The 14,355-nt window shown below is 42.1% G+C and overlaps 1 protein-coding gene across 2 annotated transcripts in view; it reads left to right on the plus strand.

Annotated features, from left to right (window-relative positions):
• IKBKB (inhibitor of kappa light polypeptide gene enhancer in B-cells, kinase beta) overlaps positions 1–14,355 on the plus strand; it is a 43,618-nt gene that overhangs the window by 16,674 nt on the left and 12,589 nt on the right. For both annotated transcript variants that reach the window (XM_004682278.2, XM_012724934.1), the window contains 5 exons: positions 6,454–6,542; positions 8,075–8,164; positions 10,374–10,498; positions 11,989–12,096; positions 13,663–13,792. In XM_004682278.2, the coding sequence (XP_004682335.1) occupies positions 6,454–6,542; positions 8,075–8,164; positions 10,374–10,498; positions 11,989–12,096; positions 13,663–13,792 (542 nt within the window). The remainder of the gene's footprint in view (positions 1–6,453; positions 6,543–8,074; positions 8,165–10,373; positions 10,499–11,988; positions 12,097–13,662; positions 13,793–14,355) is intronic.

Below are 14,355 nucleotides of genomic sequence, written 5' to 3' on the forward strand. Positions count from 1 at the left end.
TGTTTCCTTCTGCCAGAAGGAGGCACAGACTTGAGTCTCAAGACTAAGGGCAGACTGGCATGGCCTAGGGGCCCACTTCTCTGCAACCTAAGGGGTAGGACCTGCCAGGTTCCGGTCACCTGGGAGCCAGTTATGTTAGAGCTTTGGCCTCAAGGGCTCTTGCATGTCAATCAGTCTTCTTTGACTCCCTAGGGTTGAGTCCATGATGCTGAGTGACCATACATCCTGTCCTCTGAAACCTCGGGGACCCACTCCTTGTTTTATCTGTCTTAATTCTCTGAGCTTGCATTCTCTATGTCCCCATCTCTGTCCCTACTCCCATCACCTCTTTAATGTTAAAGAGCAAAGGGAATTTCAAAGAGAACACAGGATTTTAAGGGAGGGAGAGCTCCCTTCTAGCTCTACTTAGTGTTTTTCTTACTGTGGATATACAATAAAAGATGGTGAGGGCCCTCCCTGGTGGTGCAGCGGGTTAAAGCACTGCACTAAGAAGCTTAAGCCACTTCTGCATGAGTTCAATCCCTGCCCCGAAGGTGACCACATGGGGCAGCAGACCTCTCCTGACCAGCCTGCTGCTTCCCTCAGCAGTATACTCCATCAGTCGGCTTGTTCTGCTCCCCACTCTGTCTCTGGTGAATCCTCTCACCCTCCGCATCTCTGGCCTGTACCCCAGTTCTATATGAATAAATAAATAAATCTTAAAAAAAAAAAAAAAGATGGTGAGTCAATCTCAGAAATTCAAAACACTTGTCCATAAAGTTTTGGAAAGCATAAACAGCCCGATCAATGACTACAACAGTAAGAGAGACACAGTTGACTTTCAGTACTGGCTTCTCCAACTTCCCTGGTAACCTCGGGCAAGAACATTTTTGGCCCGTTTATCTTTCCACTTCTTCATGGAAAACTGTGCTAACTTTCTAGGCCTGTGTGTCCTCAACTTAAAAAAGAGGGATTTGGGCAATGCTGTCTGAAAGGTCCCTTCTAAATGTTTATTCTGCTTTCATGATTTTCAGAATGGTTTTCCCACTGCCTCCACTGATTCACTGTCATAGCAAATCATTGTAGAAACCTCCCAGGTGACCTCCCCATCCCCATTTTACTAACCCCTCTTATGTGCTTTTGAAAGGACAATTTCATCATAGTCCATCATTAGATCAACACAAAACCTCTTAACCTTGTATTTCTCCCAATCCACTATAGCCAACATAGTATGTATAGACCTTCCTCAGCCAACAATGGGTTACGTCCTTATAATCATATAAGGTGCATATGCTTTTTTAAAGTTCCAGAATTCTAGGACAGGATCTGGACATCATCATTTTTTTTTTAAAGCTTCTCAAGCAGGTAGAATGTAGTTCCCATGGCTGAAAACCATTGCCCTTAACTATAAAATCCAGTCGCTAAGGTTAATTTTTTACTTCTTTAAAAATCCATCATTAGGTCAATGTTGAAATGAGAAATAAAGTGGAGGAGAATTTAAAGAAATATTTTAAGTGGAAAATGCATTTAATATACCTAATTTACTGTTCATGACAGCTTCACTTAGCCTTGCCTCTCTTCCACGTGTTCAGAATATGTACACTGACCTGCACCTTGACAAAATCTTGTACCTCAAAACCTATTTTAAAATGAAGTATTGAATGTCTCCTGTAACTTGAGCTGAAAGGAAAAAACCAGAATGCCCTAATACTAAATTCAAAGTACATTTCACTGAATGTATATCACTTTTGTGATCATACAGTCATAAAAAGCTAAGTCACAGGCAATTGTATCTGGCTCTCAAAACCCATTTCTCAGTATCCTGGTAGCCTTTGTCATGCTGGTCCTATAAAGGATGCTGTTCCTGGACCCTTCAACATCCTAAGCTTTAGCCATCTATGCACTGTGGGGACCACCTGACCTCTCTCTCACAGGCCGGTTCTCCCTTTCACAGGATTCCTTCCCCTAGTGCTTCTTCACTCACTTGGTCCTCTGCACCTCTGCTCTTGTTATGTGATCTCTGCCTGTTTATGATAATAAAGACAGACTTCTGGGTATAGCGCCCTTTCACCAGATCATTTGTCCAATAAGTGAAGAAGATGCTTTGCTTCTGTGGCACATTTTCTGCAATACTTACACGATAAAAGACACTTCAAGTCCTTGTGGAATAAGAGAAGAATGAGTTTGCACTTCCCTTTTAGCAGTTGTCGTAACTTCTTTGTTACTGTGCTGATTAGTCATAGGGAGTATCTTAACTAGAAATATTTAGCTGGGCCAAATCTTTCTTCATATGTCCACAATTTTTTTCGTTTGGAAAGTTCAGTGACATAGTAGGCATACAATCAATTTTTATTGAATGAATGAATATTTTGTTTACCTTTTTACTCGCTGGTAACTTAAACCACCAGTTGATGACTGGCTTTTCTTCCTAATCTTTGTCTCAGTGTATTGGTCCCCGTATCTTTCACTTCTCTCCTATGAAATGTTTCCCAAACAAAAACATTCTCAAGAAAGTCCAGTAATCCCTTCATGATGAGTGTGTAAGCATTCACACACAATCCTCTAAGTATCTTTTCTACATGGAAGTCTAGCTCCTCTTTCTATTCCCTTATTTTGATTAGGAACCTGAACATCTCAAGAGCTGTCACTTGGGATTCTGGCTCCTTCATCAAAACTCCAGGAGTGTCACAGTCTTTACTTATGCACTTGTATGTTCCTCACCTTCTGGGCCAAAAGAAAGCTGACAGTAACCTGGATGCAGTAGTGGAAGGAAGCTGCTGTGTTCTTATGCAGCTGCAGATTCAGAGTAGGTGCTGCTTACAACTCTTTTCTTGAATTAGAACATGAGAAATTAACTTGGCGGTATTTATGCTTTATGGAGTGATTTTTAATTTTTTATACATGTATATTGTCACTATTACTGGGAGTCTGATGTTTTAGAAACTTTCAAATGCATGTGTTTTTCTTAATACCAATTCTCCATCCACTTTAAATCAAATTAAATTCTCTTGGCTTGAGACAGTTTTGATTCATTTATGCCTCTGCTCTTGACATACCATTTTCTAAAGTAGATTCAAGCTAAACTAAGCTTTCTGAAAGACACTTATGAGGTCTTGCCTATCACAGCCCAAGAAACTACACACAAAAATGCCTGTAGGACTCTATAATTCCAGACCTTATTAAAAGGTCTGGGATTGACAAAAGTATTGGAGAATAAATAACTCCTGGGAAATAAGAATTAAGTTTGTCATATATAGTTGCTTAAATGTAAAAATAGACAGCTATTAATAGTCATCAGTGGATTCTGTTACTAGTCATCCATCCTCACTAAAAATCTGTTGGCAACTCTGAATCAGCGTGGCAAAGGAAATAGTGCTTTCAGACTGACTGTGTGTTCTTCTCACTGGGGGGCTTATGGAGCACCTCACCTGCTTGTGTCCCCACTTATTTGTACTGAGATGCTCACATCTATCTTCAGAGGCCTGTCTTAACTGAGCATGTGTACTGGCTCCAAATACACTGAGTCCCAGCTCTCATATATTCTACTTTTGAAGAAACTACCTCACAGTTCTGTATATTATACTCTGATACACCTGTATCTTACCAAAGTGGGTCTTTTGGTACTCAGTCAATGATAAACATTCACCTTGTTGCACAGCTGTGCTCCCTGCTAAACACTAGCTCAGTTTCAATAGTAGGACACTTCTGGAATGCAAGGTTGTACTTGTGCATTTATCAGAATATTTTACTACATTTTGCTTTTTTCCACAACTAAAATGAAAATGCTGATAAGATGCATTGGTCTTTAAGAGTTGATATAATTAAGAAGGAGATGGAGTAGGATTTTTTTGTTTTGTTTTTAAGTATTTTATTTATTTATTCATATAAGAACTGGGGTATAGACCAGAGGTGAAGGGGGCATTGAGAGACAAGAGTGGGAGCAGTATAGGCAGATCTACAGAGACAAGAGTGGGAGCAGTATAGGCAGATCTACTGAAGTACACTGCTGAGGGAAGCAGCCGGTGAGACAGGAGAGGTCTTCTGTGCCCTGTGGGTCACCTCCCTGGCTGGGCAATCAAACTCATGCCACCATGGCTGGCCACAGCTTGGTAGTGTTGAGGCTTTAAATCCTATGCCACCAGGGAAGTCCCCTGGAGTGGAATTTTTAGGCACTTATAGAAAGCAGGAAATCTCGCATGTCATTTAGAGTTTCACTGGACCTCAGCCAATCTACCATTGTTAAGGAACAAATAGGAAAAACTGGAACACCGTGGTCAAAGGCTGGATTTAAAAGGGCAGACATAATTAGAGTTTTTATAATATAATGTAATCTTGATGGAATTCATCTAATAAGATGTAAGTCCATTGTGGAGCACTCAGTTGGATGGCTGAATGTGTTTTCAGAAAATGTTCAGCATCCAAGTTTTTACACTGTGTGTCTGGCCACTTGGTTTCTGGGAGGTCTCCTCCCCTGCTCTGTACCGAGTCACTGTCCAGCTGCTGAGCTGGAATCCACCCCCTGCTTTCAGTTTGTGTGTGTGTGGTAACACTGGGAGGACTCGTTATAAAGACACTTTTGGTACTATATTGCTTTTTATCGTCTGTTATTTTTAACAACAACAACAAAACAGGTCAAACAACTTGTCAGTGCATTAATGACATCCTTCTGAGTCAGCGAGTGTCATCCTAAATGGTGCTTAAATAGTTGCTTAGGGAAACAAAAAAGTTGCCTAGTATAATGTGGATCTAGCAGAACTTGTTCAAGCATTCTCTTATTGATGACCTTCAGCTTGTTTCTAGTGATTTCACTCTAACCTATGTCATAAGCATACTTAGCATACTTATTTGTGTATTAGTATACTTTTAATTTATAAGCTAATGACCAGAGTAGGAAATAGTAGGTTTTCAAATGTAATAGATATAATTATAGTTCTTTCCCAAAAATGCACAGCACTTTTTATTCCTTCTAGTAAAGGAAGTGAGTGCTTTTAATTTCTCATCTAAAACTCTTGGCAGTTGAAGAGGTGAAAAAGTCATATCAATTGTTTCTGTCAGTTTGCACAATCTTTTGCCTAATTGTCACTTGTGTTCATTTATAAACAGGACCCTTTCCTACTATCTGGCTTTCTTATTTATTTGTAAGGACTTCTTGTCTGTTAACATATGTGTGCTTGGTATATGTGCTGCAGATTTTTCCCCAGTCTTTTTTTTTTTTTTTTACCTTTTCATTTTGTGTGCCATGTCTTTTGCTAAAGACTTAAAAAAAAAAAACTTGTTATGTAATTTGTATTGCTTTTGTTTATATCATCTACTTTTTCTTATTCAACACTAACTTTTTGTTTTGTTTTGCTAAATGTATTCCATGGAATTTTTAATTTTGTTGCTAATGAGAATGGAGTTTATTTCTTTTTCCATTTCCACTCAATGTAGCCAATAGAGAGAAAAGCTTTTGCTTTGTTTTGTTTCCTGACAACTTAATGATTTCTTTCCTGTTTTCAACCATTAGCAATCATTTCAATCAAATAAAGATAAATTTATCTCTTTGCAATATTTATTTTTCTTTTTACATAGCACAATAAGTTAGGATTTCTGTGAAAGCTATGAACCTCTCAGTTAAAATCACATCCTACCTGGACTCTGGGCTGCCGGCGGACCCCCTTGCTCTGTGCCATGAGCCCCTTGTAGCGTCATTAATCTCTTCACAGCAGAAGTTTTGGGCATCCAATCACCTCACATCCAGTGTTGTGCAGGCTTCTCTTTCCCAACCAGATTCTGAGCTCTGAAAAGTTGGGGAGCATGTTCCTTATTTTATGTCCTTTACAGAGCCTAGCAAAACAATGGACACCTTACATATGTGAACAGTCAGGTGTGTAGACTGTGCTCTGGTCTCTTTTTCCAGGGTTTACCCACTCATTCCTTGAAGCCTGCAGCTCTGACCTTATTGGACCTAGATCTCCCACCTAGAGAGGTCAGATGACCCAAAAGCACTATGCTATGCCCGGAGGGCCTTCTCCCTTACCCACCTGAAGACTAGAGATCTCTTCCTTCTCAAACTTTTGCAGCATCAGTATCAGTAGAAGAGTTTGTTAAAACACATATTTGGGATCACTCTCAAAGTTTCTGATTTAGTAGGTCTGGGGTGGTCTCTGAGAATTTGGCACTCATAACATGTTTAGATGGTTGTTGGTGTGGGCAACACAATTTGAAAACCACTGCTCTACACTGTAGTTGGTGACCTCCTGGATGCAAAGCTCTTTGTATGAGCATGCGCTTCTTGTGGAAGCGCAAGACCTGCCCAGTGTCCAGTCCCCTTCATTCCATTGAGTAGCATCTGTCCCAGGCTCCACCCCTCTGAAAGTCAGAGTATGTGTCCAGAGTGTGTGTCCAGGAAAGTCATGTTATGGGTGATTCTGAATGAAAAACTTTTAGAATTAATGAAAATTCATTCCCCTTCCTCCTCCCTCTACCTCCCAGCCTCTGCACTTAGATACCTTCATGAAAACAGAATCATCCATCGGGATCTAAAGCCAGAAAACATTGTCTTGCAGCAGGGAGAGCAAAGAGTAAGTGACCTTCCTGGATCCTGGAACATTCTGGGGACCACCCCTGGGCAGCTGCGCTGGTTGGTAGAGAAGGAACACGTTCTGCATGATTGTTTATATTTGCCTTTCCTTGAGTTGATATTTGCTTTGAATCTCTGGCAGTGCTTTTTGATTTGAAACATAATTCAGCAAAAAGTTCTTGCTAGCAGATTAGGCAAGTTTGAATGGATCTCATTGTTAATTGTCCAAGTTGCAGGAATCTGATAAGCAAAATAATGTTTGTCTTCCTACCCCCACCCTCAGGCTTTGGGAGTAACACATCTTAGAAATAGACTTTTTGTTTTTCATCTGTTGAGAGTTTCAACTTTTTTTTAAAGATTTATTTATTTATGCATACAGAACTGGGGTACAGGCCAGAGGTGGGGGGGGTTGTGAGAGGATCACCAGAGACAAAGTGGAGAGCAGAACAGGCAGCAGATCTACTGAATACACTGCTGGGAGGAGCAGCGGGCAAGACAGGAGGGGTCTGTTGTGACAGTGGGTCAGCTCCCTGACTGGGGATTGAACTTATGCTGAAGCAGCTGCTCCTGCTAAAGTGGCTGTGGCGAGCTTCGGCGTGCTGCAATTTAACCCATTGGACCACCAGGGAGGACCCAAGAGTCTGAACATTTTTATTGTTTCTATTTATTTGATAAAATTACATTGTTTCACTCTTGTTAATATTTTGACAGTACAGGATTTCGCCCCTTAGTTGTTTTTACTCTTGCTGCCCCACCAGCAAAGCACCCATAGTCCTTCACCACACTCCACTGTGCTCTTCCTCTCTCCACACTGCCCCTCCCCTTTGGGTATTTAGATCTGTGGTCAAAAAAAGAGCCTCAGCTTTTGATGCTGAAATGAAACCAGCTGTAAGTTGGTTCTGGATGTGGCTGTGGAACAGGCATGGCCTGTGAAGCCAGGTGGAAACCGAAATTTCCTCAGAGCAACTTGTGACATCCCTTCCTGCTGGGGCTTAGGGCTGTGCTCCTTCACAGCCTTGTTTGTTCAGCTGGGAGTGATGAGCTAAGTAGCAACTCGTGGGCCACCAGTGTCTTCTAATACAGCTTCGTCTGTATTGACAGTATCGTAGGCCTGACTCATGACTATCACAGCACTCACCTTTGCTCCAGTTCACGCTCCTTCTTCCACTGGCTCTCAGACTTGAGAACTGATGACATTTAGAGAGAAAAGACTGACCTGGTCTTTCAGTTCAAAAAGTCCAGGGTTAGCAATCTTGTGTATGTGGGGGTAAGGGGGCTGGTATTTTAATTTGACCTTCACAGAATAAGGAAGCTTTTGTTCAGCATTTGCACAGTGTGTTTTCTTTTGTCCCAAATCTACCACACCAAGGGCAGTCCCTCTGTTTTTGGTGGTTCTGAGCAAGTTAAGGTCTCATATCACCTGGGAGTCCAGAAGTAGCCTCTGCTGTAATGGCAGACAGTGAGAATTCTTATAGGAGGACAACATATTCTAACCCTTGGGTTTCTCCTTGTTGCTTTTTTCTTCTTTTTCAGTTAATACACAAAATTATTGACCTAGGATATGCCAAGGAACTGGATCAGGGCAGTCTCTGCACCTCCTTTGTGGGGACTCTGCAGTACCTGGTAAGAAATGGTATTTACCTGTGCTTTTCAGTTCCTTTTTGAAGTGTATGTTTATGGGGCTCCTCTCTCTCCCTGCCTTCTGGCGCCTGTCTTGCCAGCTCTTTGAAATTTTCCTAGATGTGTAGAAATTGTCATAATAATTCAAGTCAGTATTTGTTTTTTTCTTTTTCTGCAAACAGAAATCCTATGGGAATGTATGTTTACCTTCTCATGTCAGAAGAGAAGCTTGTGTGTCCTTGCACAAATCCTATCTGTTGGGCTTCAGTATTCTGTCTGAAAACAGAGAGCTTGAACTAGCTTCATTCTGCTCTGTAGAGGGCTCAGTTTTCATGAGGCATCTCACAGACCACTGAGGAGGACTCTGAGCTGTGAGCTGCCACCATGTCTTTACATTATTTGGTCTGAATTATTTGGGTTCTATTTGAGTGACTAATTCATTCCAGTGAGGGTCTACAGTCTGTGTAAGGCATTGTGCTGGGAACTGGCAATGCGATGGGAAAGAAGATAAGCATTTCCCTGGCCTTCAGGAGCTTGGAGATTAGCAAGAAAGCTGGTATTATCCTGACACACAAATAACTAAGAAATTAGAACTGTGGTGAGTGCTACCAAGGAAAAGTGCAGGGTGTCGTTGGAATAGATCTACGAGGAAGACCCAGCCTGGTCTGAGAACTGAAAGATGAGTAGATGCCATGCAAAGGGGGTAGAGGTGGGAGAAGGAAGAGGAAATTCTGGGCAAAGTGTGCTGGGAAATCAGTGAGTACACCTGGAACCCAGAGGAAAGCAAGAGTGACTTGAGTTCAAGCTGGAGAGAGGGGTGGGAAGATTGTGCAGAACCTTTTTGATTAAGTTAAAGGTTTTGGACTTCATCTTAAAACTCCTGGAGAGACACTGAAGAATTTTAATTAAAGTTGGAGAGGGACCATATTTCCTTTTTGGAAAGACCTCTCTCGATAATAGCCTGGAAATGAATTGCACAGAACAAGAGTAAATATGGTTCTATATAAATATGGCCTATGGTAAGGAGGCTCTTGTGATGGGTATTTCAGAGTCATTGGTGGCAGTGAAGGTGCAGAGAATGATTCGGTTATCTACAGCAGGAAGCTCAGGAAGACTTAGACTATTTTGGGGTGGTAATAATCAGTAAAACGTGGCATTTGATTGCATTTGTAGTTTTAAAAGCTAAACAAAGTTGAAAGCCATTAGGCTAGGTAAGTTCAATTAGCCTATCTAGTTCTAAAAAAGAAAAAAAATTGTTTAAAGTCTTTCTGAATGCAGTTATACTGCTCACATGCTTGCCCACAACTAAGCACCGGCTCCTCCTATTTGTTGCCTGCTCAATGGAGTGGGGGCTTCTAGGTGGTGACTGGTAGGGGTTGTGACTTGGGCGTCTGTGTCCATGGGGTATAATTTTGGAGGTCCTGCTGGGTTTCCTGGAACCCCCAGCAGCAGGTAAGGGGGGAGTCCCATGCTCCAACCAAAATGCTCACTCACATGTCCACTTAGAGAAGCTGCACCTTCTGTTCGTAACCAGACACAGTGGTTGACTTGATCATTCCAGATTTTTCCTCTTGGTTTGGACTCCTTGGCCCATCTATGAATGTTGCATTTTCAGCCAGACTGTGCAGATCTCTCTCCATGCCCTGGCTTGTGATGGTCCTTTTCAGAATGCGTCCTCTCAGCTACCATGTGAGGAGCCTCCTTCTGAACCCTGTGCTCTTTCAACTTGAGTTTCAAAGCTTTCTTTGGGATCCTAACTCTCTGATTGGGCAGCCATCATGCATCTGACCTGGATTTTCCTTCTCATTGTAAATCTTCCATTATTTGGCCACATGTTACTAGGTTGATAAGATTTGATCAGCACTTGATGCATGGAGTATGGTGTATTATGCAATTGGTGTATATATCCATGTTGTATGCAGCTTGTCTTCCTCTGTCTATTCAGCTCTCATGAGAAGGGGACTCAAAGTAGTCAGGCCTTCTAAGAATACCCCTGGGAGCCCTTGCATCAGCCTCAAGGGTGAATGTGGTTCAGAGAAATCCTCCTTCTCACCAGCTAAACTTGTGGTCACCTTCTCATCTCGAGTGTACATGCCAGTGATCCCGGGATGCAAGCAGGGAAGAGTGAGGACGTGGAGGGCTGTTGCTCCCTCCAGGGATGGCTCCTCACAATAAGAGCATCTCAGGTATGTCCTGGCCACATTCGTTGCAGGCCCCAGAACTGCTGGAGCAGCAGAAGTACACAGTGACTGTGGACTACTGGAGCTTCGGCACCTTGGCTTTTGAGTGCATCACAGGCTTCCGGCCGTTCCTCCCAAATTGGCAGCCTGTGCAGTGGTGAGTGAGAGTCTGGCCTGACAGAAGGAGTGTGTCCCTCCATGTCATGACCTATGTCTCCCAGGCCAGGCATGAGATATCTGTGTGTGTCTCCCCGAGAGGAAGACCTGTTGGGAGCCTGCATGTGGACACTCCAAGCTCTGAAACCTAGAACAGTAGGATCTTTAAAAACATATGCCCAATGCCTCAGCATCCTCACAATAAGTCTTTCACTGCCTGCAGAATCTGCTTCCTAGAACTGTCCCATTGATGCTGAGAGACCAGGCACCCACCTTTAAAGTGGATTTCTGTGAAATCAACCAGGGAACTGTTCTCGCAAAAAACAGTCTTTGAGAAAGGCCTGCCTTTCCAAACAAAACCTTTTTGATGCAATAAACAGCTTTTTAAATGTCTACTCGCATCTCAGATGACAGGTAGATAGTGAGTTCAGAATGAATGCAATTTGAAGTATATTTTAAGACCTAAGCAGTAAGCATTTATTTACTCTAGCCTTTTATTTTGACAGACCAAGCTTTCTATAAGGGCATCATTCTACCTATATGTAATGACAAATCTTGGCACACTTGACTCCCCAAAATCAGTTTTAGTCAGAACTGTAGACCATCAACCTCGGCCACGTGCCAGTTCCTCTAGATTCCCCTTATGTTCCAGTTGGGCCAGACCATCCTTTACCAGTGAGAACTGCCTGGAGGATAGAGCATTTTTTATTCAAATTTCCTGGTGTCAATTAGAAAGGAAATTTGAACAATCATCTGGTATGGAAAGAGCACCAGACTTTGGAATTCAGCCCCTAGCTCTGCCACTTTAATTGTGTCATCTTAAACAAATGACCTGATTTTCATTTCCTGACTGCTGACTGGGGAACTAAAAACATGAGGTTAGCATGGTCATGAGATGCATGTTCCCTATCCAAGTTACTCAAATTTAAGTGATTTTTCTTATCACCAAGAAGATTCAAAAGCAGTTGGTTTAAAAAAATGTTTTGCCTTCAAATACTCTTTCAGATGCATCAATGTGTTTTCTAAATTGGAGAATGTAACATAAACATTTCATTTATGTTAGAAATATTTAGCCACATACATTTAGAGGCAAGTGCACACGTTGTGTGTATTTCCTGTGAATATAATACACATGCAGTAATCTTGGTTTGGAACTTCTAGTTTTATCCTCTGTGAAAACATGAGTTTGTTTTAGAAAAAGTGAGGAAGTGGAGAAAAGTCAGACAAGCCAAGGATGAAATGAGAAGCCAGCAGTTCTGTCGCTGGGGCTCAGCACAAGATGTGTAACAACTGCTCACTCAGAGGAAGCCAGCCAGCCAGAGCCTTGAAGAGTCCCTCATGGGACTCAAATGCCCTGGCCATTTTTCTAAAAGTTTAAATAGTGATCTGGGGGCACCTTGTCTGGTTGGACAGTGATACGTTACACACATGTGAAATGGCTCTCCCCACTAAGCAACCATGGTCTCTAAGTAACAAGACAACCATTTGCAGGCATTCCAAAGTCCGACAGAAGAGTGAGATGGACATTGTTGTGAGTGAAGACTTGAACGGCACAGTGAAGTTTTCCAGTTCTCTGCCCTACCCCAATAATCTTAATAGGTAAGGTATAGGGGTCTTTCTCGTCTACATATTTTTCTTCCCCTTTTGTAGAGTATGTCTCAGGTAATACTTGATAGCTTTTACATAGCTTATCTGGATATCATCAAGTGACTTAGAACTGGATGTATAAATCTTAAGCTTAGAATAGATTCCTATTCCTCCTCCCCATCTAGATCCCTTTCTAAATTCACATGGCAATTTATGTCTACCTCTTATTATCCTTAGTGGCTTCTACCTTGTAATTACATTTGGCCTTTCATAAGGCCAAATGTTTCCTGGTCAATTGAGAGCTAGTTCTGGGTAGGGAGTTAAACTTATTCTCTTTGGGCACCTTATAGGGCCTAATACTAACTCATTAATCTTTGAACGGTGTTATAATTTAGTCTGCAAGCCAGAGTCTGAACAAATAAAGAATGATACCAGAATAATAGTACAAGAGAAAGATACCAGGCACAATTGAGAAGCATGGATAATTTGGATAATTACCATGAGTATTTAGAGGATGGGAAGAGAGGCTTTGTTTGCATTAGAGTGATGTGGAATGGCTGTGCCTGAGCCAGCACTTTCTGGAAAGATGTGCAAGATATGGGTAGACAAAAAGGAAAGTATTCAAAGGAGAAAGATGGAGATGAGCAGAGGCATGGTTTAGGAGGCAGTGAGTAGCTGTGTCAGCCTCAGTAAAGGATTTCATGGAGATGTGGCCACAGATGACCTCAGAAAACCTGAACTTTGTCACATGACGCCTCTGAGTGTTTTTAAGAGAGTGACTAACAAAATCAATCCAGCAGCATGGGGTCAATTGTGTGTCGGGATCTCCTGGAGGTCAGGCATGCCTCTTAAGTGCTTTTTAAAACCTTCACATGGAATACATTCAGCTGTTTAAAAAAAAGTGAAATCTTCCACTTGCAACAACATGCATGAACCTAGAGGGTATTATGCTTAATGAAAAAGTGAAATGATTCAGGGGAAAGACAAAAAACTATGATTTCATCCACATGCTAGATAGAGAAAACAAGTAAACAGGTGAACTAAATAAAAGAAAAATAAACTTAAATCCTAACAGCAATTAATGGTTGCCAGAAGGGAAGAGAGAAGTAGGTAAATCCAGGGGAAAGAGGATCAATTATGTGAAGGATAGATTTGGACTTTTAATGATGAGCTTAAGGTAGTATATACAGCATTGATTTATAAATGATACACACTAAAGTCATCATGCAGTGTTACTTAATTAGAAGAAGGAACTACTATACAGTGGTGCAGGGGTTAAAATCTCAGCTCTATCAAGCTATTGCCAGCCACATGATCTACTTACAATAACTATAAAACTATAAAAAAATTTCATAGATCAGCCTGCTGGAGATCAATCTACTGACCCACCTGTTATGAAATCCCTGACTTGTAGATCAGGAGAGTCGATAAGCACATGAATGATAAGTTGTTAGGTTGGAAGTCCTTTTTCCTCTCAAATTGGCATCCTGTTGGCTGCCAGTGTTAAGGTATGCTATTTACTGCGCACCACCACGGACGGTGGTGGAAATGTGTGCTACCCTGTGCTTTTCTTCACAGTGTCCTGGCACAACGACTTGAGAAATGGCTGCAGCTGATGCTGATGTGGCACCCCCGACAGAGGGGCACTGACCCTGGGTATGGGCCCAATGGCTGCTTCAAGGCCCTGGATGACATCTTAAATTTAAAGGTGAGTCAGATCTATGTCAGGCCTGAGGCAACAGGTCAGGTTCTTATCGGGACAAGAAATGCTGATTAAAAGAACAGGCAGAGGCTCTCCCTGGTGGCGCAATGGGTTAAAGCACCACATTAAGAAGCTCTCAGAAGCCACTGCAGTACAAGTTTGATCCGCCACCAGGGAGCTGACCCACATGGTGTGGCAGACCTCTCCTGACCTGTCCGCTGCTCCCCTCAGCAGTATACTTCAGTCCATCTACCTGTTCTACTCCCCAGTCTGTCTCTGGTGAAACCTCTCACCCACTACACCTCTGGCATGTACCCCAGTTCTGTAAGCATAAATAAATAAAACTTGAAGGGGAAAAAAAAAAAAACGAGCAGCACCCCCAGATCTGAAGGGGAATTCAGATTCCTGTGTAGCGTCTCTACAAGAGGAAGACAGTAGCGCCACTGTGCTCACTGATGACTGGTAAGGTAGCAATGGACAAACAAGAATAGTAAAGACTGGAATATATGAGCCATGCTATGGGGGCTCCTTCCTCAAACTCGGCCCTTGCTACATATGACTGGGAAGTG

Source organism: Condylura cristata, unplaced genomic scaffold (genome assembly GCF_000260355.1).
Source record: "Condylura cristata isolate star-nosed mole 26May11 unplaced genomic scaffold, ConCri1.0 scaffold00014, whole genome shotgun sequence".
Taxonomy (NCBI): domain Eukaryota; kingdom Metazoa; phylum Chordata; class Mammalia; order Eulipotyphla; family Talpidae; genus Condylura; species Condylura cristata.